The sequence below is a fragment of the Doryrhamphus excisus genome, linkage group LG16, assembly GCF_037039965.1.
Source record: "Doryrhamphus excisus strain RoL-2023G ecotype Guam linkage group LG16, RoL_Dexc_Guam_v1.1, whole genome shotgun sequence".
NCBI lineage: Eukaryota > Metazoa > Chordata > Actinopteri > Syngnathiformes > Syngnathidae > Doryrhamphus > Doryrhamphus excisus.
The window spans coordinates 5,107,030-5,130,376 of record NC_136372.1 but is presented as its reverse complement, the minus strand read 5'-3'; the positions used below and the strand labels follow the sequence as shown (position 1 = coordinate 5,130,376).

Genomic DNA, 23,347 nt, shown 5'->3' with positions numbered 1-23,347 from the left:
ATTAAATTAAATTAAATTAAATTAAATTAAATTAAATTAAATTAAATTAAATTAAATTAAATTAAATTAAATTAAATTAAATTAAATTAGAAAGGCAGGAAGTGAACAAATGTAACAGTTACTGGTTGTAAAAGTACCAGATGGAAGGGTAGGATTTAATAAGCTTTGCTTCTTCCTACTCCTTTTGGACATGTGGAACTGTGAACTGATTATGTGATGCATTCAATTGTACTCTGATGCATGTTTAAATGAAACAAAACCATTACCATTATATTTTGACCACAACCCATAGAAGGCAACAGCTAAGAATCTCAGAGTGACGTAAATAATCCAGTGCCTGACTGGGCTATTAATGGTAAAAGTAAATAATTACCTCATACTTGCTTTGCTCCCCACGGAGACGCTCTATATTCTGGGCCGTCTGACTGATTTGGGATGCCAGACTTGTGGGGTCTCCCAATTGAGGATTTTTCTCATAAACATCCTTCATCTTCCCCAGGGCCTCACTGGCAGAGAGAGAAGAGAAGACAGGAGGGATTTTATTTTGGGCGTTTAAGAGCTCCGTTCTCACACCCATCCAGACACACCATCGTCATGACGATTACGGTCACAAGAGACGCTCTAATAGAGATGAATGAGATGTGTAAACACACAAACAGACAGAAACACACACCTACTATCTATTTCCTTCTGCAAATCTCTGCCAATTTCATCCAGTTTCTGCTGCAGTCTCTTTCTGCGCTGCTCCGGAGGGAGGTGGGTGAAGTCCTCAGTCACCACAGGCTGACAAAAAGGTCACACAGCTTTAATACCCCTGAACTTTATTGTCACCAGACAATAAAAACTAAGAAATAAATGACCACCCTCAGGAGGAACACCAAGAAACCAAAAGTCTGAATTCAGCCATTTTAAAATCACGCTAGTCCTATTTCAGACATATTTCATATACACTGGCAGGTGTAATAGTGAGCTGAACCATAAATATATAATTCAAAACAGTACCTGTTAGCACATCATTTTTATTAGCTTTTTCATCATTTTCTATTCAAGAGTAGAAGAAAAAGAAAATAATAAACATAAAATAAATGTCATCACACAGTATTATGAGAATAAAGTCACAATTTCACGAGGAAAATGTATATTAGGATTTTTAAAAATGGTTTTAATGGCTGTAATATCATTTTATGACAATTAAGTTGTTTTAAAATAGGAAAATAAATCATAATTTAACAAGAAAAAAGGTATAATATATAATATTTTACAATATTATTAATAATATAATTATTTTATTTCAATTATATAATATTACAATAATGTTAACTGTTGTTATTATTATTATTATTATTATTGTGTGTGTTATTATTATTACTAATATATTATTATATTGGCCAATATTATGACACAAACACATATCTTAGAGATAGATATGAAATTATATAAAAAATTAAGCAATATTATCTGGGCAAATTGTTTTAAGTTGTAATATATTGAGAATAAAGAAAAAAATAAATTTAATATGTTATATTAAATTAATATGTTAATTATATTATATTAATATTAATTAGATATAATTATAAGTGTATATATATTATATATTAATTATATTATATATTAATTAATAATAAAAAATAAAAAAATTTAAGATTACACGAAAAAGGATATTGTAATTTTCTTAGAATCAAAGTGAATTAATTAATCTTATCGGGGAGGGAAAATAAGTTGCTTTATTATGAGATTAAAGTGGTAATTTATGAGATTAAAGTTGTAATATTAAGTGGCAAAATTATCCAAAATATATTTTTAGAGTATTTATGGTTGGAATATTATAATATAATATATATATAATATAATCAGGTATTAGTGGAGTCAAATTCCTCATAAATGTACTACTTTTTTCTCATAACGTGTCTCCCCTCCTTCACCAGCAGGTGGCCCCCTTCCCAACGCCATCTCATGCGGTGCTTGTTGATATACCAACAAGGCATAATGTATTTGTTCAATGAGAAACTGCATGGGGAAGGTGGCCACTGTATGAATTTGCACCCGGTTTGCACCCCCGCCATATTATAATGTGGTCCATATTACCGAGGGGAGCCTCTCTGGGGTGAACTTCTGGAGAGGAGGAAGGAAGTCAATGAAATAAGAACCATGTGGAATGAAATAAAAGTGGTGCAGATGTAAAGACGGCACATGCAGGCCCCGGTGGGTGGCTGCCTCTCCCTTTAAGGTACACTCACCGATCTCCTGAGTGTGCGGAAGGACGAGATTCTGGGTTTGACTGTCTTATTGATCTCCTTCAAATAGTACGACAGGGGGTCCCGGCCAAACTTGGGGGAAGGGGGTCCGTTGGAGGGTGAGGGGGCCGGAGGTGTGAACAAAGGCGGGAGCAAGGAAGGGGAGAGCTGGGGTGGGACGCAGGCGGGTGGATTGGGGGAAGTCATAGGGGAGAAGGGTTGACAAAAAAAAAAGAGACAAAAAAGATGACAAGAGAAAGAAAAAGACACCGTCAACACCTTAAAGCACACCACCAAGCCGAGAAGATGACGCTGAGCCCCGGTAGCATGACAACACACACACACACACACACACACATGTTACAACAAAAGCACAGCAATCATCCCAACAGTAAAGCAAACATGCTTGTGTAGCATCACAACAACACAACAGTCACAATCACACCCAACCAAACATGGTGGCTCATTACGATTCATCTGTATTATTGTAATAAAGTCATCTCTATATACTGCAGAAATGTGAGTGTGAATGGTTGTTTGTCTATATGTGCCCTGTGATTGGCTGGCCACCAGTCCATTGTTTACACCCCCCCCCCCCCCCCGCGCACACACACGCTGGGATAGACTCCAGCATACCTTCCTAACCCTCATGAGGATTAATACAATTTAAAAAATGAAGGAATGAATGGAGTTTTATAGGCTGACAGTTGGTATTCCCCTTCTCGGCCAGCAGGTGGCAGCATTTTCAACCGTCATAATGATTTTGGGCTTTGTTCATGGGGCTGAATATTAGATATTGGAGCTTAGTGGGCTGAAACAACAAAGTAATTAATGAAGAATGCTTGACTTTGTAAAACTATGCTAAGTGTCTTAAAAAATAAAAATAAAAATAAAAATAAAAATAAAAATAAAAATAAAAATAAAAATAAAAATAAAAATAAAAATAAAAATAAAAATAAAAATAAAAATAAAAATAAAAATAAAAATAAAAATAAAAATAAAAATAAAAATAAAAATAAAAATAAAAATAAAAATAAAAATAAAAATAAAAATAAAAATAAAAATATGTATTCTCCTGTAAATGTAATAATATAAAAATTAAAATATAGTATTATAATAATAATAACATTAAAATTAATAATTGTATTTATAATTAATTATATTTTTAAATATAATTAATGGCTCTATGGTTTACTTTTAAAGATGGAGGCGGGGCAGGAAGGGGGGGAATGTTTTCTAGAGAGAGACCCAAAAAGCTCTCTCAAGTGAGTTTGCTATTCATCCAGCTCTGGCTCTAATTGGGAGAGCATGACTGAAGACACACACACACACACACACACATACACACATTGATGCACGGCCGAGCGCAGCCTGGGAAGACATGCTGGGAGGTGAGAGGCGCTGAACAAGCAAACAGGGAATACAGAGGGGATCATTGAGTGTTATTAATGCAAGGGAGGGAGGGGGGGCATGTTAGGGGGAGGTTTGAGAGGGTAGGTGGTAGACCAGTCATGTGACCACATGAACAACTTGGCAAGAGTGAGGAATTGAAGAGTTGCAGACCTCCAGCTGATGCCGAACAATCCTCAGCACATCAGGCTTATAAACACTAGGTGGTGCTGTTTCACTCCAGTCCTTTCATGGACGGTATCAAACGTTGTACAGCAAAATCCTTAACAAGCCCCAGATCTTGGTCCCAGATATTCTCATTATATGTGCACCTTTATTCAGATCTACACCAAAACTACTATGGTTCTGGTTCCGTGAACTGCAATATTTTTAACCACATTTTAACTTTACAAGCCATGGATGCAGAGTGAAAAAAGGTTCTCCTCCCATTCCGTGTGGAAGTGGTAAGATGTACTTTGTCCTTATTGTATTTAAAAATGTCTTAAACATACAAAACCCTATATAATGAAAATAAATTTGTCTGGATCGAGTATGGAGCCAATTAACAACTATATTAACTAACTAATTAACACTAAAATAAACTAGTTTTATAGTTGATTCTTATTAGTTTTATGGATACTGTGAGAATTCTACCATTCTATTACAAGTAAATGCTATATGGTGCCTAATATGAGTATTTACTGACCCACATATTGGATAGGAAGCAGGAAGTACTGTCTCCTAGTGGTGCTTAATCAGTACTGCCAGGATTAATGAATGTTGTTTGGTTGTATGTAAGATTGTATTTACACTAGTAACTGTATCACTCATAGTATACTAAGCTGACAGAAACTTTGCTATGTTGCATAAAGTTTGATTTCTGGCTCTATGGTTATCATCACATGTTTAAATGGAGGGGAAAAACAGCTTTTGAGCCACAATTTCCCAGAATTTGACTGTTAATTGGTTTTTTGGTTGTATGTGAGATTGTATTTACACTAGTTTGGTACCTAAATGTATCACTCATAGTGTACTAATATGACAGAAACTTTGCTATGTTGCATAAAGTTCCATTTCTGGCTCTATGGTTATCATCACATGTTTACATGGAGGGAAAAAAACAGCTTTTGAGGCACAATTTCCCAGAATTTGACTGTTAATTTGTTTTTTGGTTGTATGTGAGATTGTTTTTACACTAGTTTGGTACCTAAATGTATCACTCATAGTATACTAATATGACAGAAACTTTGCTATGTTGCATAAAGTTCGATTTCTGGCTCTATGGTTATCATCACATGTTTACGTGGAGGGAAAAAACAGCTTTTGAGGCACAATTTCCCTGACAGAAACTTTTCTATGTTGCATAAAGTTCCATTTCTGGCTCTATGGTTATCATCACATGTTTACATGGAGGGAAAAAATGCTTTTGAAGCACAATTTCCCAGAATTTGACTGTTAAACTGACAGATTTTTGAATTCATTTCAGGTTCCACTGTAACTAACCAATCCAAACATAGCCCGCCGTCCTCTTCTGCACTGCAAAATGACCCGATTCCTGTTTTCCTGACCTGGCAAATAACATTCCGGATTGTTCTCACAATGATTGCGATTGTAAACGGCAGGGCACAAGGCTCGCTTCTGGCCAAGCATAATGAACGCAGTGTGTTTGTGGATGCCTGCAGAGGAAAAAATTCAATGTTGTTCGGGCCCCGTGCTGCTGACAGCACAACTCTGACTGGAAGTTGACCTGTGCACGCAAAGGGAGGGGGGGTGAGGGGGCTCACTCATGCAAAGGGGGCGTGTTCTAGAAAGACTCATGGGTGCAAAGGGTCATTATGATAAAAGAGGTGCATGCTGTTGAGCTTTGAACGGGTGGTAGGTCCATCCCGGCTCGGCCCGTCATGCAAGGAGTCAACCACTAGCTTGACTTGCTTTGCTACCGCATTCATTTTTCTTCATAATCATAATCCTACCTTTGTTTTTTTGCTGAAAAGCCAAAAGTTTTTGCTTCGATTCTTCCCCAAAAGGTCCATGGGGCCTTTGGGCGTCCCTAGGCTGCTGTCAGACGACGCTCGATTGATGCCCTGACTGAAGTCCTCAAACTCCACATCGCCCGGACGCTCGAATCCTGACTTGTTCTGCTCGATGACAATCATGGAGTCCTGGTTCAGGAAGTGAACAATTAACTTAGTTATTCTTAGTTATTGTTCCACTTGTTTCAAGCCAAAGGCTAAACGAGCAACTCACATTCTTCTCGTTAACATTCGTGCCGGCTTTGGTGATCCCGTCCAAGCACTTGCCGATGATAGGCATCACCTGCTTCTCCGTGTCGGAGAAAAGTACGTAGCCCTGTGCCAACTTACGAACTCGCCTCTCGTCAAGTTCTTGCAGTTTCTGAAATCACAGACACATACTAACTCCTTATTTCTAAAATCATAAAAATACTTCAACTTGCTGATATAGTTCATCTTCAAACAGCTAAAATAATGCATAAGGCTAAAAATAACCAATTAGCTAAAAATGTCATCCAATACTTCTCTACAAGAGAGGAGAAATATGATCTCAGGGAAGAACTACATTTGAAACACTTATATGCTAGGACTACGTTAAAAAGCCATAGCATTTCAGTATGTGGAATCAAACTATGGAATGGATTGAGTAATGGATTGTCATTTATATATATATATATATATATATATGTTATATATATATAAAATATAAAATTTTGATAAAATTTTAGATACATTTTAGATACATTTTAGATACATTTTAGATACATTTTAGATAAAATAAAATTTTTAATTAGATATCATAGAAATTATATAATGTAAAAATATGCATATATATTTTAGCAATATTATCTGGGCAAAGAATAAATATACATTTCTTTTTTTAAGTGGTAATGTTATATTAAATATATACAAAAAATATATAAATTTGTAATATTACAAGAAGAGAATTACAATTTTCCGAGAATTAAGTTCAAAGTGAATTAATTAATCTTATCGGGGAGGAAAAATAAGTTGCTTTATTATGAGATTAAATTTATTTTTAAAATTAAATTAAATTAAATTAAATTAAATTAAATTAAATTAAATTAAATTAAATTAAATTAAATTAAATTAAATTAAATTAAATTAAATTAAATTAAATTAAATTAAATTAAATTAAATTCTTAGAAATGCAGGAAGTGAACAAATGTAACAGTTACTGATTGTAAAAGTACCAGATGGAGGGGTAGGATTTAATAAGCTTTGCTTCTTCCTACTCCTTTTGGACATGTGGAACTGTGAACTGATTATGTGATGCATTCAATTGTAATCTGATGCATGTTCAAATGAAATAAAACCATTACCATTATTACATATTATCTTTAAACGACCTCTTTCACTGTCATGAGTAGAATACTTACATTAAAGATGAGCGGCATGTCGGTGAAATAGAACTGCTTCTGCTCCTTGTTGAACCTCTGGAGTTGCGCGGCGTAGTCATTCTTACACTCCTCTGCGACGTGCGCCCTCATGTGAGCTTGCTGTTTGGCCTGTGGAGTAGACCACCACGTTTCATCAAACGCATCCATTCCACCTTGGAATTTTCCGTCTGAACTCCGCCGCTGTTTCCTCACCTTCTCAACATCCGCCTTCGTGGCGTTGATGTCCTGATCTGTCTTGTCGGCATACTGCGCCGCACGCTCTGCTTCTCGCCATTCTCGCTCAAAACGCTTTTTACTCTGCAAAAAGGACATTAATAGTCTGTATGTGAATTCAAGGTGAAGGTTTTGCTGTCACTCAATGGCGTCATTAGGGCTATTTTAGGGGGGGCTTCAGCACCTCTAAAATGTTCTTAAGCCCCCCTAAATAATGGGATTTTTTTTATAGATATTTCTTTATTAATTTGTTTTTTACAGAAAAAAATCTCAAATTTTATATAATAGGGCAAAATTATGCTAATATTAGCCTACTACTACTAGTAGTAGTAGCAATAATCAGAAGAAGAATAATGATGATAGTAATAATAACAGGCAAAATAAAAATAAAAATAAAAATAAAAATAAAAATAAAAATAAAAATAAAAATAAAAATAAAAATAAAAATAAAAATATCCCGGTTCTTGTTCGTTATTTGTTTTTTGTATTTCCTAATGTCTTCTACATTCATTCATATCTTGTGCATCTCCAGCGGGCCAAGCCCCCCCGTCCTCAGAATCAAGTGACGCCCCTGCTGTCACCCAATTTATGTACATGGTTAACACATTTCAAATATATACCAAAAAAAATCATAAATACAATATAAATACACACAAATACAAATCCTGTAGATATATGAATGAATAATTGTAATTAATTATAAATACAACAATAAACATCATCCAATAAACTACTATTTGCATGATGCAATAACAATATAACTATGTACTACAATGTACAAAAATGATGGGTGCAGGGAGACTTTGCTATCATTTGCAGTGATATTAATTGGACATTAAAATCAATGTGAGCTATTAATTTTAATACACAATCATCCCTCACCACTTCAACCTAAGAATGTTGTGGGGGATGGTTTAATATGGCTTATTATTCGTAAAAACATTGCATATATTTATTTTTGGGGAGACTAAAGTAAGTATTTTTGAGCATAGAATGCATACAGAGACAATGTGATGGGATGTAGTAGTCCACACTGGTCACTAGGTGTCAGTAAAGTTACATTGATGAGACAATGGCCACTGTAGAAAGTTCTGTCCAGAATAGGTAGTTAAAAAAACAACAAGAAGGAGTTTATATTATGTCTTATTTGTGTTTCATATATATATATATATATATATATATATATATATATATTATTTTCTCTCATTATGTCTATATTGAGTAAGATGAAGAGTAAGATGTGTGGGTGTTAATTCACGTCTTTGATTATAAACAGGTTTTTTTATGCATTTGATTTATAAATAAGGACTCCTACTTTGCAGAAATTCACTTATCACAGTCAGGTCAGGAACCACTGTTTATTTTTTTCACAATTTCTAGCGCCGCCTGAAGGCCACGGCAGCCTTAAAATTTCCCTGTATTGACCATTTCTGGAAATATGTATATAACCATATGAATCATGCATTTTGGATGTCTCTGCACTGTTTATTAGAGGTCATGTGACTCTCTACTGGCTAAGTTACGTTAAGTTAAGACTTACGGTTTCTAGCTGCTTGCTGGTGCTCTCCAACGCCTGCTGGGCCTTTTTGGCCTCCGTCAGATACTGCAGTCATTGGTAAAAAAAAAAATTAAAAAAAATTAGACAACAGTCAGCAAGGGAGGGAAGTGTGGGGGTCATATGACAGTGAGGGGAGACGTAGGGTAAATAGTGACAACACGGTGGAAAAAATTGAAAAAGGACAAATGCCAGTGTGTGTGTGTGTGTGTGTGTGTGTGTGTGTGTGTGTGAGACGTCTCGTCTGCAGTAAGTCTGAATAATCCAGCGAGACGCAGCCGAGGAATGAATCCTCACGGAGGGAGAAACAGGCGTATCGCCGCTTATCCAGTTTGGCTTCTGTAAACACGGATCTACAACATGGCCACTCAGCACCTTTCACACAAGTCTCGTTACATGTACCTGTCCATTCACGTGTACACAAACACACACAAACACACACACATGTATAACGGAAATGTAGCTCACCGACTTCCGCTCCAGCTTGAGCTCCTGCAGGTACTTGGTGAGCTCGGCGCAAATGTTCATCAGCATGTTCTCAGCCACCAGCTCCCTCTGGCCGGCGTAGTCGTTCATCTCATTCAGGATGTCCAAAAAGGACTGGTAGCTGGTGAACCTAATCATTGTTGGGGGGAGGGAACACATAGATGAGGGCCACCGATAACATGGGAAGCCATGATAAGAGCTTCCTGCTTCCTTCTGAAGGCCTTTCAACATCTCGCACAGCATCCTGGAGGTTAAAGTGTGTTGTATAACCCAAGTGGTTATGTTTTCATTGTTAATAGTAATAAACCACATATGCTTAATTAACCAAATATGGCTCAAGGAATAACATATAATAACATATAATCTCTTTTTCTACTGTTTCTTACTGAAGGAGTCTGGCATACAAATTTCTAATGTTGTACAATTTGGTGCTAATAATCTAAGTTAGGATTAAAGAAGGAGCATCTTTCTGTATCAAAGTGTCTCACCTGCCATCTGGCTCATCTTTGCCCAACCGTTTTAGATTAAATTTCTTTGACAGGTTCCTGAAAAACAAGGGAAAGTGTGTGATATTATAGAAAACAATGAACACACACCTTTAGGGGACTGACAAGCACATTTGTCCAAATTTGAAAAATGAAGGATATAAGGGCCACTTTGATATTTTGTAAAAAAAAAATTGTAAAAAAAAAATATATTTATTATTATTTTTTTTTTTTTAATAAATAAAAAAATGATATAGGTGAAAAAACCTATTCCTGTGCTTAGTTTTTTTTAATTTTATAAATATTTCAACTTTGTTCTTAAATAATCTTCAGACTTTCTCTTTTCCCAATATTTTGACTTTATACCCATAATATTTTGACTTTATTCCCATAATATTATAACATTTATTTTATAACTTTATTTTGTTTTGTTTGTTTCTCATAATATTCTGACTTTAAATGATGACACGTTATTTCTCCCTGTGCTACTAAAATGACATTACTTCTTTCCTTTCATTCCTTCCTTCCTTACTTCCTTATTACCAGTTTATTCTTGTAAAACTGTAAACAATTTTCTCGTTAGAATATGACTTTTTTATCTTAGTATTTTGGCTGAAATGTTTTTAATTTTTGCTTTTTTTTTAAATTTGTTCTTGTAAAAATGACTTTATTCCAATAATATGACTTTATTCACATACATTCTCACAAATTATTCCGCAACCTAATTTAGCAAAAATGGAAAAAATACTTTTCTAGTAATATTAATAATAATAATAATAATAATAATTTTTATTGATTTTTTCTACTTTGATACCAAATTACATGACTTTTCCTAATAAAATCAATTAAAAAAATCAATCAAATAAAATCAATAAAAGCATTATTCTCATGAAATTATGAATTTTTCTTCTTAAGATTTTAACTTTTTTCTCTACATATTTTGAATTAATTCTAGTAAAATTATTTTTTTCATTGTTAAATGCTATTTTTAGAATGTGACGCAGTCCATTAAAAGTACAGCCGCCGACCACAAACAGCCACTGGGCCGCACTTTGGTCACTCCTGGTCTAATAACTGCAAACCTTTAAGTAAATCTGTATAACATCTATGCTTGCAACACCTTCCAAAGCATTTGGAGTAAAACCAATAGGGGGCGCCGATGAGTACACCCGATGTATATCAAACTGTACTAGCGGGGCGGTATTGTGAATGAAAGTAAAAGCTGTATGACATCATAAAGAAATTTGGGTGAAAGCAGATTTTTTTTTTTTAAAGACAAATCTTCCTCCTTTTACTCTGACAACATCCTGTCGGTCATGTGTCTGTCTGCTCCCACTTCCTCTGGAGGATGAGGAGGGAGCAACGGCTACAGCTGGAGAATGAGGCCAGTGTGTTCTGATGGAGTGATAGGGTCATGAGACCACACAAATACGCCATAACACACACACACACACACATATATATAAAGATGAAGGACAAGGCCCACCTCAGCTGCTTGGCATAGCTTTGCTCAATTTCCGTCCTCTCCTTCACAAATTTGACATACTTCTCCGCCAGCTCCAGACCGGAGTGCGTGTGCTTCTCGATGACATCACATCGGTCCTAAATTTAAGGAAAAAAAAAAAAAGCACAAGGGACAAATTAGGAAAAGAGACGCTGCAGGATGTGAATCATGTGAAGATAATGTTCCGTTGGCTAGCGTAACTCCGTAACACTCAGTCACATTCAACCCTACCCAATATAACATCAGAGCTGTCCAGTGATAATAATAATAATAATATTTTTAGATATAGAGTTCCCACACACTCCATAGTTTTGCATTGGGCATTGATATTGGGAGGGACGGCCTCGGCCCCCATCTGAACCCGTGCAGGGTGCTGCTGTTATTATTATTCTATACTAACCACAGTTTGTCCATAAAAACTGTTTCCTTACATATAATTTGAATATTTATATCGTTTAAGCACCTGTTGACATTTTTATTTTACATTATTTGAGCCCTTTAAGCATGAGTTAACACCCCTATAGTCGCCTTCACATTTGTATTACGCAATATAGTACATATAATAAGAAATAAATACGACTCATGTGTGTGCGTGTTGCAGTAAATGTGTTCCCTAGGCGAGTAGAGGTGCTTGGCAATAAACATATGCAAACATAACAGAAGCACAGTGCAAATTAAAAAATAATAATAAAGAGCACAACATGTAATAGGTAAGTTATGGACTATCATTCTACATATATAGGTAGCAAACATGTAACTAATTCACAAAGGACCCGCAAGACATGCTGGGTAGTCATGCAGTAACTTAAGGGAGGCTCACTGGAAAAAAAAAAAACGAGATGCTCCTTGGTTGACAAGGTAACGACCTTTCTGGTGCAAAGAAAAGACAATTCCTATATATATATATATATATCTTTGGTAAGAAAATTATTTTTTGTTATGAATTTGTGAATTTTATCCCCTTGTTAAGAGTCAAAATGGAATTATAAAAAGCAGCATAAAGTGGAATATTGATTTTCGTCATTCATTTGTTCCAAAATGTCCGCTGAAAACCAAAATGTATAAAAACTACAAGAAATAATCCAAAAATTCCAAACACAATTATTTTAGACAATTTTTATAGTCATATAGAAAACATTCATTCATCCATTTTCTACCGCTTATCCTCACAAGGGTCGCGGCGGTGCTGGAGCCTATCCCAGCTGCAGCTTCGGGGGAGAGGCGGGGTACACCCTGGACTGGTCGCCAGTCAATCACAGGGCACATATAGTACAGAAAACAATGTAAAATAATTATAAACTATTATAAACTATAACTAAAATATTAAATAAATATTAGATTAATAATATTATTATTAATCATAATATTAATATTATTATAATATTATAATAGACTAATGGACGGAACATAGGCTGCATGGCGGTCCAGTGGTTAGCGCAAAGGCCTCATAGCTAGGAGACCCGAGTTCGATTCCACCCTCTGCCATCTCTGTGTGGAGTTTGCATGTTCTCCCCGTGCATGGGTGGGTTTACTCCAAATTGTCCATACGTATGAATGTGAGTGTGAATGGTTGTTTGACAGCTGGGATAGGCTCCAGCATCCCCGCGATCCTTGTGAGGATAAGCGGTTGAAAATGAATGAATGAATGAATGAATGAATGATATTAGCTATGCTAATTTGCCATGCTTTTATTTTAAATCTTATTTTGCATTGAACAGGAAGTCAATGCTGTGTAGGTTTCATTTGTCCATAGGTATGAATGTGAGTGTGAATGGTTGTTTGTCTATATGTGCCCTGTGATTGGCTGGCGACCAGTCTAGGGTGTACCCCGCTTCTTGCCTGAAGACAGCTGGGATAGGCTCCAGCACCCCCCCACGCGACCCTTGTGAGGATAAACAGTAGAAAATGAATGACTGAATGAATAATAGACAGAACGTCTCTCTGAAAGTGCTAGCACTTTCTTTCATCGGCCTCATGGCGAGTTATTTAGCAGTCGCACTCAATAAAAAAAATGCAGTGAGTCAGCATATGAGGGTGCTTTGTTTGGACACTTGATCTTGTAGAACAATACAGTACAGAGTAACCGGACTAGTAAAGTCCATGAAACAAAAAATGTCCAACAAAAAATACAGTTTGACTGACAACAACATCCAACACATTAGAGTTCTTATGTGACACAATGACGTGCATCTGTCATCACATTAGCACACAATACATCTCATAAAAGTCTGTTAACACACATTATCATAGTCTGTGTTGATCTTGCACACTCCTATTCTAAAAATAGCCAAAGGATTAACCACCAACAGTGGATGGATGCCATATAGACTAGGAAGAACTCTTGAAGCAAACAAAGTTATTAGTTTGTTTTAACCACACAATGACGACTAAAAAAAAAGTAAAAAAAAAAAAATCAACCGGACAGCAAAAAAAAAAAAGAAAAAAATTAGAAACGGGTGGCCCAATCAAAGTAGGCCAAAACTAATTTGGCTGTTGCACGCAGAATAGAAAAAAAGGGAAAGGGAACGTGGCCCGAGGGGGAGGAAACTCTGTAATGAGGCTGCGGCGTCCCAGTCGTCATCCCTGCAATGCAATGCAACACATTCTGCTTTTTCACAGGGAATGTCACATATATACAGAACACGGAGAGCATATTTCAGCTAATATAAGCACTGTAAACCAGGGGTGGGCAAATATTTTGACTGGTGGGCCGCATTGAGTTAACAAAATTGTCCGGGGGGGCCATAACATATATTTAACATACACACTATTTTATACTTATAATTTTTCTAGATTTTTTTGGTCTAATTTTATCTGTAAAACTTTTTCAGGAGCACTTTAAACATCAGTCATTTAATATATCATACATTTATTTATATATATATATTGTTAATATATATATTTTTTCTTGTTATTTATTTTCATTTAATTTGTAATTTTTTTGTTTTTTTTTTACTAAATAAGACGTCCGACTTGCAAGTTATGTTGCGAGATTGTATGTTAAAATTTGAAATACTTAAAAAGCAACAGGCGGGCCGGATTCAATCGCTTAGTGGGCCGCATGTGGCCCCCGGGCCGTAGTTTGCCCACCCCTGCTGTAAACGGTGCATAAAGTCAGGACATGTCATGTGACATAACTGCCACCATCTAAGGTTACTCAAAATTGAATTTTTGCATGTTTTTAGCTGATATTTTGACATTTGTCCATATTTTTACAATTCAAAATATAATCAAAATGTTGCTGCAGACATCTCAGCATTAGCACAACAATAACAATGCATGATTTAATATTATTGATTGCTATTAAATCATAAATAAGTGCATAAATGAGGCCCACTTCTGTGACTTCTGTTTTGAAATAATGCTAGCATCTCTATGGAAGCAAAATGTCAACAATGATTCCCAAATGGGTCTTATAATGAAAGTCCTCCTGGGGCAACCTTTAAGGTGCTGACAAACACACACCTTTTTCCAGTGCATCAACATAAAGGATGTGACGTCACAACTGTGAGTTGCTGACATAGCATTAAGGTACAGCTTTCACCTGCACCATGCATTGAGTTTTTTTTGTTTTTCAAAACTAGCACTATTTTTTAATACATTTATGTGTATTAAATTAAGTTGTTTTTGTGTGTGATATGTTGCAAAACGTGGACAAACGTTTTACAAGTGGGCTTCGTGTCACGTAGACTGTGCGAGTGACCCTGAACGCACCATAATTAAACAAGAGCTAGCAAAAACACCACAAGCTCGAAAAGGGTACACCACTTTCTTGCTTTTAATGCTATCTTCCGCAGCGACTCACCCAAAGCTCGGTGCCCCAGTCCATGTTCAGCCCGCTGGCCGTCAAGCCTATCGACCGCCCCGAATACAAAGAACTTCTCCAAAGTTATCCGAGTATAATCCCGAGGCGGCGGCGGTGGAGGAGAAGGAGGAGGAGGGTGGGAGGGAAGCAAATACTTCTTCGTAGAAGCGTCGCTTCCTTCAACAAGTCGTGTAAACCGGTAACATAATTAGCCAATTACGTCTACACACAGCTGTTAGTCTAGTTTGTCCAAATATTTTTCATAGCGAAGGGAAGGAAAGATAAACTAGGTTTCATATCCGCGTCACTCCCAAATCCTTAAACTCTTAAAGGGCCAGCGCACACATTTACGTGACGGTGTGGAAAGCCACGTCCTGGCCCGGCGCGCGAAGACGTGCAGTGTGCTGACGCACACACGTACAGAATCACGTGACACCTACTCCGTGTACTAATACACACAATAAAATGATTAATATTTGGAGTGAAAGTATTTATGAGCAGAAAATGAGTACAGTACTCCAATTTAAGAAGACATTTGTCATATCAGAAGTTTTTTTTTTATGTTATAGGTAAGTATTTTTGGTATTTTTAATTTTAACTCCCCACAAAGTGACTGTATGACTGACAAGAGGTCTCACTCTGTTGTTTTATGGAATGCTATTGTTCTATGAAGTGCCTGTTTGGAAGAAACGGACGAGAAAAAACATGGAGGCAAGCAAAATTATAGTTAATTTCGATTAATGGTGTGATTAATTTATTATCGCAAGACTTTTTCTGCTAATATATTATTATTAATAATTATTAATATTAATAACAATTATTATTAATATATTGTATATTGTTACACATATAGTTATAGGTGATTATGTGGCTTTTTCCTGATTTTGTTTATTTTTAGTGCGTTGTGTCACTTTGGACACCATTGTCTTAAATCATCCCTTCTGTTTTGTTACAGTTTTTCATTTTTCTTCATAATTCTAATAAAAACACCAAAAATACATCTCAAAATGCAATCCAGTTGAAGTCCCGTCCTGGGATTGGCTATAGATTTATAGCCAATCACAGGGCACATATAGACAAACAACCATTCACACTCACATTCATACCTATGGACAATTTGGGGTCGCTAATTAGCCTAGCATGTTTTTGGAATGTGGGAGGAAACCGGAGTACCCGGAGAAAACCCACGCATGCACGGGGAGAACATGCAAACTCCACACAGAGATGGCCAAAGGTGGAATTGAACCCTGGTCTCCTCGCTGTATAAACTCCCTGAGAGCATTCCTGGCAGTACAGTCTCAAAGGCTAACGTTAGCAAATGTGGCTACTGTGATCTGGAGTCCCATGGCGCCACTTAGTGGGCCTCACATTTTACACACACCACACATTTACAACACCCCCCCACACTAATGTCACTCACCGTGGAATGCAGTCCATAAGAGACAGCATGCTTTTTTTAATAATTTTATTGAATTGTACAAATTAAAACAAAACAGGAACTAAAAACAAAACAAGTAAGACTCATCCCAGTACATCATTGGTGAGTATTGTTGTTGTATCTCCAAAGCAGCATTCATCTAAAGAGGACACACAAGCTCACAATGCAAAGACACTAAGTGGGCTTGACCATCATGAAAACCCGTCTGAGGGAGTAGGAGCCTCCGTGGAACTCCGCCCAGTACACTCCGTCCTGGTAGCGGCTACGATAGTGACCGCCGCGATACCACACGCCGTTGAGGTTGGAGTGGGCGCACATGTGGTACCACCATCCTCCTTTCTGGTAATGGGCACAGTTACCTGGGGGACACAACAAAAACCTTACAAACCCTCCCATCCACACCAGTGGGACATCGAATGGGGATCCGTACCCGAGTAACCGTCTTTGTCTCGATCCAGCGTGGTGAAGGCCTTGTTGTTGTGCCATGTCAGGGAGTCGCCCGCGTTGCCACGATATTGTCCCAAACGCAACCGGTACCAGTCGGTCTCCGCTTCCACACGGAAGCTGTCGTACTCGGCGAACACCTGCCGACCCTGCCAGTCCTCCAGGACCACACGTAGCTTGTATTTAGCTTGTTTGGTTAGCCAGTAGAGGTGCTCCAATCCCAGCCAGTACTCCCCATCCAGGTTCCCAAAGCCTTGCTGGAATACATTGTCGGGATGGGCGTAAACTAAACTGCAATTGGGCTCCTTTTAGGATTTCATGACATGACATCAAACTTAAACTTTACCTGCTAAATGGACCGCCACAGCCAATCACAGGGCACATATAGACAAACAACCATTCACACTCACATTCATACCTATGGACAATTTGGAGTGGCCAATTAACCTAGCATGTTTTTGGAATGTGGGAGGAAACCGGAGTACCCGGAGAAAACCCACGCATGCACGGGGAGAACATGCAAACTCCACACAGAAATGGCCGAGGATGGAATTGAACTCGGGTCTCCTATATGTGAAGCCTGTGTGATAACCACTCATACACCATGCAGCCCCTAAAACGTTTTTCCTTTTGTTTACAAATTTGAGTAATAAGAGTTTAAAAGTCAATATAGGGGTGTTATTTCATGTCTAGAGGGCTCTAATAATGCTTAAATATTCAGTCATTTTCTACCACTTTATCCTCACGAGGGTCGCGGGGGTGCTGGAGCCTATCCCAGCTGTCTTCAGGGGAGAGGCGGGGTACACCCTGGACTGGTGGCCAGCCAATCACAGGGCACATATAGACAAACAACCATTCACACTCACATTCATACCTATGGACAATTTGGAGTCGCTAATTAACCTAGCATGTTTTTGGAATGTGGGAGGAAACCGGAGTACCCGGAGTAAACCCACGCATGCACGGGGAGAACATGCAAACTGGGTGGGATTGAACTCGGGTCTCCTAGCTGTGAGGTCGACCGCCGTGCAGCCCAAAAAATAGAAATTTACGATAATAGTCATCAATTTATGCTTTTATTTATAACATGGCAGAACATGCAAACTCCACACAGAGATGCCCAAGCGGAGAATCGAACCCAGGTCTGTGTGGCCTATGCTAACCACTCTGCATGTTACCATTTTTTTACTGGGGAAATAAAACAGATAAAGAATGTGTATTGGCAATGTTTATAGGGTTTTTAGATAGCTTATTTGGTAATAAAGGTGTAAAAATTGACAGAAACATTGTTAAAACTTAGACAAACATTATACTATAATGTTTATCTATTGTATATGATGTTTATCTATTATCTATTCATCATATAATAATTATATGATGAATAGATGACGTCTAATAATACTTTTAGACGTACTTATACATGCAAACCAGCAGGTGGCGCCAAACATCTCTCCAGCGAGTCAGTCAGACAGTGGCTTGGAGGTGTTATGTTAATTTTAAGGCAACCCTTTATTATTGTAGCTTATTTGTCTTATATTTGCTTCAATTTTGTAACTGAGCTACTTTTGAAGATGTGATTTATCAACACACCAGCCATGAGGAAATGATTTTGTTTACCTTATATTATTTAATTTACCTTATACTGCTCCCAGGTCCTGAAGAAGTTGACAGATCCATCCTGCCTCCTCTGGATGACCGTCCAGCCTCCCTGAGCCTGGTTCTGTTCACACCAGGCCTGCAGGAGTCGGTTGGCACTCTGCAGGCGAAGCAGGTAGATGCCGCTGGTCGTCTCGCCGGATTCCAGAACGTGTTGGCAGTCTCGCCAAGGCCCTGAGTTTCAAGAAGAGGGGGGGGTTGACCTTTGTTTCATTGTCGAGGAGTACAAGCAGAGCGTATATATATGTCCTCGTTTGGAGAATTAAGGAATGTGTACACATACAGGACCGTCTCCCATTCCAACAATGTTACGGTGAATTCGAGGCCAGCATGTTTTGTGGAGGTGGCCTCACTCTGAATCTTCTGCTTGGTAATTGCAAACATTCTGATAAGGCATGCGTGTTGCTGTTTGACATTGTTTGGGCATTCCCAGAGAGATAAGACTCCCCCACAAGGAGGTCACTGACTCCATCGGCATCTGCTAGACTTCAATACGTGACAGGATATAGACAAATGAATCAAAACAACCTTTTTTACATCAAGGGCCACATACAAAACACTGCAAAGGATGCTGCGCCCATTAAAATAGCTGATGACAAACAAAAATACAGGCCGATTGATATTGATATATTACATTGATACACATACTTATGCTAGTTCCGTCAACAACAACAGCATCAACACCTGTTAGGATGGCTGTGTCTTCCAGCACATGACGTGTGCTCCAGGTAATGGTTTTATTTCATTTGAACATGCATCAGATTACAATTGAATGCATCCCATAATCAGTACACAGTTCCACATGTCCAAAAGGAGTAGGAAGAAGCAAAGCTTATTAAATCCTACCCCTCCATCTGGTACTTTTACAATCAGTAACTGTTACATTTGTTCACTTCCTGCATTTTGAAAATAATTTAATTTAATTTAATTTAATTTAATTTAATTTAATTTAATTTAATTTAATTTAATTTAATTTAATTTAATTTAATTTATAGCACATCATGACTGGTTCAAGACTCTTCATCCTTGTATTTAGCAAACATCAACTGCTTGTATTGTTTCTTGAATTGGCTCATCGTTGTGCATTGTTTGAGGGTCTTACTCAATCCATTCCATAGTTTGATTCCACATACTGAAATGCTATGGCTTTTTAACGTAGTCCTAGCATATAAGTGTTTCAAATGTAGTTCTTCTCTGAGATCATATTTCTCCTCTCTTGTAGAGAAGTATTGGATGACATTTTTAGGTAATTGGTTATTTTTAGCCTTATGCATTATTTTAGCTGTTTGAAGATTAAGGTTAAGGTAAAAAAAAATGCAGATGACAAACAAGCATCTTGTTGAGTGAAATAATTTGTTCAAGATATTTTGTTTACATTTCAGGTTATTGTTACAGCAACACAACAAGCAATGCTTGTAATGCCTGCAGACCCTCTTTAGGTTCAACATCAGCACCCACCGACCTCAAACTTAAAATGTGAGAAGGAACACAAACTGGGAGACTATATTTCCTTTCCTGGATGACTCAAAGCCCCCAAATGCATGAGATTGACATACCTGGTGTCTTGGTGACAGGGAAACTAATGACAGGATGCTCTGTAGGGGGACTGGCTGGTGTGACGGGAATCAAATGCGCTCCCATAGGATTGTCCTGCTGCAGAGAAGCACTTTGGTCCCTTTGAAGATCATTACTGATTTCAGAGCTGTCATTAAGATGCACACCGGAGGGGCTTTTTGGTGGGTCGGTCGCTACCACCTACAGGAAAAACAACATTCTCAGGTCCTCATGGGGAAGTAGTATTTGTAGTATTAGTACAGTATTAGGGCCAGATTTTTAAAAAAAATTTGATTTAGAGAATAAAGTTGTAAATTTACCCCCCCCCCAAAAAAGATGGAAATTTACGATAATAGTCATCAATTTAGAAGAAATGAAGTTGTGAATTTATGACAATAAAGTCGTAAATTTACGAGAAAAAAGTCATAAATTAACAAGATAAACGCCGTAAATTTATGACAAAAAAGTCATAAATTAACAAGAAAAACGGCGTAAATTTACGGGGAAAAAAAATCATAAATTAACAAAAAAAAACACTGTAAATTTCTGAGAAAAAAGTCTTATGTTAAGGAGAATAACTAAGATTACAGTATTAGGGCCAGATTTTTTAAAATTAGATTTAGAGAATAAAGTTGTAAATTTACCCCCCAAAAAAGATGAAAATTTACGATAATAGTCATCAATTTAGAAGAAAAAAAGTTGTGAATTTATGACAAAAATGTCGTAAATTTACGAGAAAAAGTCTTACGTTTTGGAGAATAACTAAGAATATGTTACAGGAAAAAAAGCGGTAATATTATGACTTTATTCTCATAATATTACGTGTCAAACATGTCAGGAAGGAAGCAAACCTTCCTATTGCTTTTATTTATAACGTGGCAGCAAAACAGAACAGTTGAGCACAAACAGATTAGCATGTGTAGCTCTTCTCACTTCCTACTCCACCCTCTCCACATGCCCAAGGTCAAAGGTCACATACGTAAGTCCCCCCTTTACATAGCGGTCTCTGGCAATGTTTTTACTGATACATATATGACTTTATTCTCGTAATATTATGAGTTTTTTCTTGTGCGTCGTGCATGCGTGGGTTTTCTCCGGGTACTCCGGTTTGCTCCTACATTCCAAAAACATGCTAGGTTAATTGGCGACTCCAAATTGTCCATAGGTATGAATGTGAGTGTGAATGGTTGTTTGTCTATATGTGCCCTGTGATTGGCTGGTGACCAGTCCAGGGTGTACACAGACAGCTGGGATAGGCTCCAGCACCACCGTGACCCTCTTGTGGATAAGCAGTAGAAAATGAATGAATTAATGTAAACATGTCGTTTACTGCTGTAATCCAACAGTACCAATAAAGCACCACCAGGTGGCAGCATCACTGTAAAGGCACAGAACTATTTTATTGGATCTCATTAGATTATGTAGCTGATATGATGGCCTGTCTAGACCACCTTCTCACCTGGTCAGCCTGGCTGGAGTCTGTACATCGGCATTGCTTCTCCAGGTGGGCAATTAATTGGCTCTGAGAGGTCATCAAGGATGTGAGAGCTCCATACTTCTTCTCCAGCTCCCTGAAGTTACTGGAGACCTGCAGCGCCTGATGCAACAGATATTAGCAAGCTTTTCTCAACTGGACTTTTTACAGCAACGACTTACTTACATGCGTTGTCGCATTCAGCAGAAGGTTCTCCACCCTCCGCTGCTCCAAAACGTGGTCTTTCTTGTGTATGACCTCCAGCAGCAGCTGGCTATAGAGCTGAGCGATGCGAGAATTCATGCTGCTGCTCTCTTTCCGCAGGGCTCTTATCTCCATGGCGAAGTTGCCCTCTTGCTCCAGCAGGGCCTGCAGGTTCTCCAGTTGCCCCTGCTGGCGTTTCAGCTCCACTCGCAGTGCAGCCATCTCCGACTGGTGGGCGGCGGAGGCGGCTTGCGTGTCCAAGCATAAAGCTCCAGATAGTTTTTGTTGGGGAACGATGAAAGTGTAGGAGCAACGACTCGCTTTGATATCTGCGGTGCTTGGGGGATGTTTCTCTGGGGTCTCACTTTGGGATCCCACCATTAAAGTCAAAAGAAGAATTACAGCTGGCTTGTTGTCCATCTTCGGCAGGGCAGCAAAAGATAGCAAAACAGGATTAGAATATTTCTATTTTTGTGTATTTTACACTATTATTTTCAATTTTTTATTATTAAATTATTTCTTCTGCGGTTTTACACTAATCAGGGACAATTCCAGTTTGGAATTCAGAAAAAAAAAGCACACCTTGAGTGCTGAACAAATGTTTCTAGCAACGTGACAACAAACACAATTTGCTGCAGACCAATCTACATAAAAGGAACAAATGTCAACACAATCCTATGTGTTGTCCCACTTTATCCCACTAAGCACAGTCAACGTCGTAAACTCCTATTGGCACCTCCTTTGCCAAAGCAAGCAGTTAGGCGGCAAAGGCAATTTAAACACTGATTTGGGAATAAATAATGAACTTTTAAAAATGAGTAGTGTAGTATTTTTAATGTATAAATAATAAATTTTAAGTTCTAATTGTGCGGGCTATTGAATTGAGTATATTAGGTATATATCATATTCAATATTAGGCTATTTTAAACAATGCAGTCAAATAAAACTTGAAAACTTACTTTTTTTTAATATTAATATTTAAATATTTATCATAGACCAGAATTAGTAGACTTTCTGCCATACATTCAACATTATTGTTATTTTACCAGCATGAATTAAATAGCTTACTCTTGTTCCGTTTTGGCGTTGTTCCTACTTATGATCCAGAAGTACAACTGTCCTCTCCCAGGATGCAAAGCTGTGTATAGAACTGAGAAGCGTCCTCAGAAAGCCACAAAATGGATGACTGAAACCAATCAGATCTCCTCCAGTTCCATTACACGCTCTGTGTGTAAATTCCAAGAAGATGATTTCAGAAAAATGTGAGAATTTAAGGAAGGATTATGACACCTACATTTTGTCAGTGTTTCTTCTGTCCTGAGATGGTGGTGGTGGTCTCTACAAGATCTCGAGTGAGGGAGAGAACTAATTACAAAGCTTCCTCATGACACCACCTCCCAGTTGCATGCTCGCTGGAGGAATCCTGGGATGTCTCCTCCCATAAGCATCAATATGACACCAAAGAACATTATA

The 23,347-nt window shown here is 37.6% G+C and overlaps 2 protein-coding genes and 1 long non-coding RNA gene across 8 annotated transcripts in view; 1 reads left to right on the top strand and 2 right to left on the bottom strand.

Annotated features, from left to right (window-relative positions):
• trip10a (thyroid hormone receptor interactor 10a) overlaps positions 1-15,453 on the bottom strand; it is a 21,085-nt gene extending 5,632 nt beyond the window's left edge. The window contains exons 1-13 of one of the 6 annotated variants that reach the window (XM_058050276.2): positions 15,105-15,450; positions 11,282-11,397; positions 9,799-9,855; positions 9,293-9,440; positions 8,810-8,872; positions 7,249-7,353; positions 7,036-7,164; positions 5,871-6,017; positions 5,597-5,785; positions 2,238-2,402; positions 2,086-2,112; positions 674-783; positions 374-506 (exon numbers count right to left, since the gene is read on the bottom strand). In XM_058050276.2, the coding sequence (XP_057906259.1) occupies positions 374-506; positions 674-783; positions 2,086-2,112; positions 2,238-2,402; positions 5,597-5,785; positions 5,871-6,017; positions 7,036-7,164; positions 7,249-7,353; positions 8,810-8,872; positions 9,293-9,440; positions 9,799-9,855; positions 11,282-11,397; positions 15,105-15,128 (1,413 nt within the window). In that variant the 5' untranslated portion in view covers positions 15,129-15,450. Of the gene's footprint in view, positions 1-373; positions 507-673; positions 784-2,085; positions 2,113-2,237; positions 2,403-5,596; positions 5,786-5,870; positions 6,018-7,035; positions 7,354-8,809; positions 8,873-9,292; positions 9,441-9,798; positions 9,856-11,281; positions 11,398-15,104 lie in introns of all 6 variants that reach the window. The other 5 variants (XM_078797043.1, XM_058050277.2, XM_078797044.1 and 2 more) reach the window with 5 other exon arrangements.
• LOC144901843 (uncharacterized) lies at positions 3,947-22,246 on the top strand. Its single transcript, XR_013629936.1, has 3 exons — positions 3,947-4,087; positions 18,639-18,757; positions 21,995-22,246. It is a non-coding gene; the product is annotated as an uncharacterized LOC144901843 (long non-coding RNA).
• On the bottom strand, positions 16,563-23,347 carry angptl6 (angiopoietin-like 6). The gene is made up of 8 exons (XM_078797046.1): positions 23,169-23,347; positions 22,943-23,099; positions 21,857-22,294; positions 21,656-21,793; positions 20,199-20,397; positions 18,623-18,816; positions 16,973-17,243; positions 16,563-16,901 (listed from the first exon to the last, which is right to left on the bottom strand). Exons 3-8 carry the CDS (start codon positions 22,292-22,294, stop codon positions 16,717-16,719), a joined length of 1,425 nt encoding a protein of 474 aa, XP_078653172.1. The 5' UTR covers positions 22,943-23,099; positions 23,169-23,347; the 3' UTR covers positions 16,563-16,716.

What these genes read in the sequence shown, in the direction of transcription:
- angptl6 (XM_078797046.1), bottom strand. Translation starts at nt 22,294, where the DNA reads ATGGACAACAAGCCAGCTGTAATTCTTCTTTTGACTTTAATGGTGGGA. An exon ending in TGCTGAATGCGACAACGCAT is followed by an intron (nt 21,794 to 21,856) that starts GTAAGTAAGTCG and finishes CTGTTGCATCAG; the next exon opens with GCGCTGCAGGTCTCCAGTAA. An exon ending in AGACAAAGACGGTTACTCGG is followed by an intron (nt 16,902 to 16,972) that starts GTACGGATCCCC and finishes TGTGTCCCCCAG; the next exon opens with GTAACTGTGCCCATTACCAG.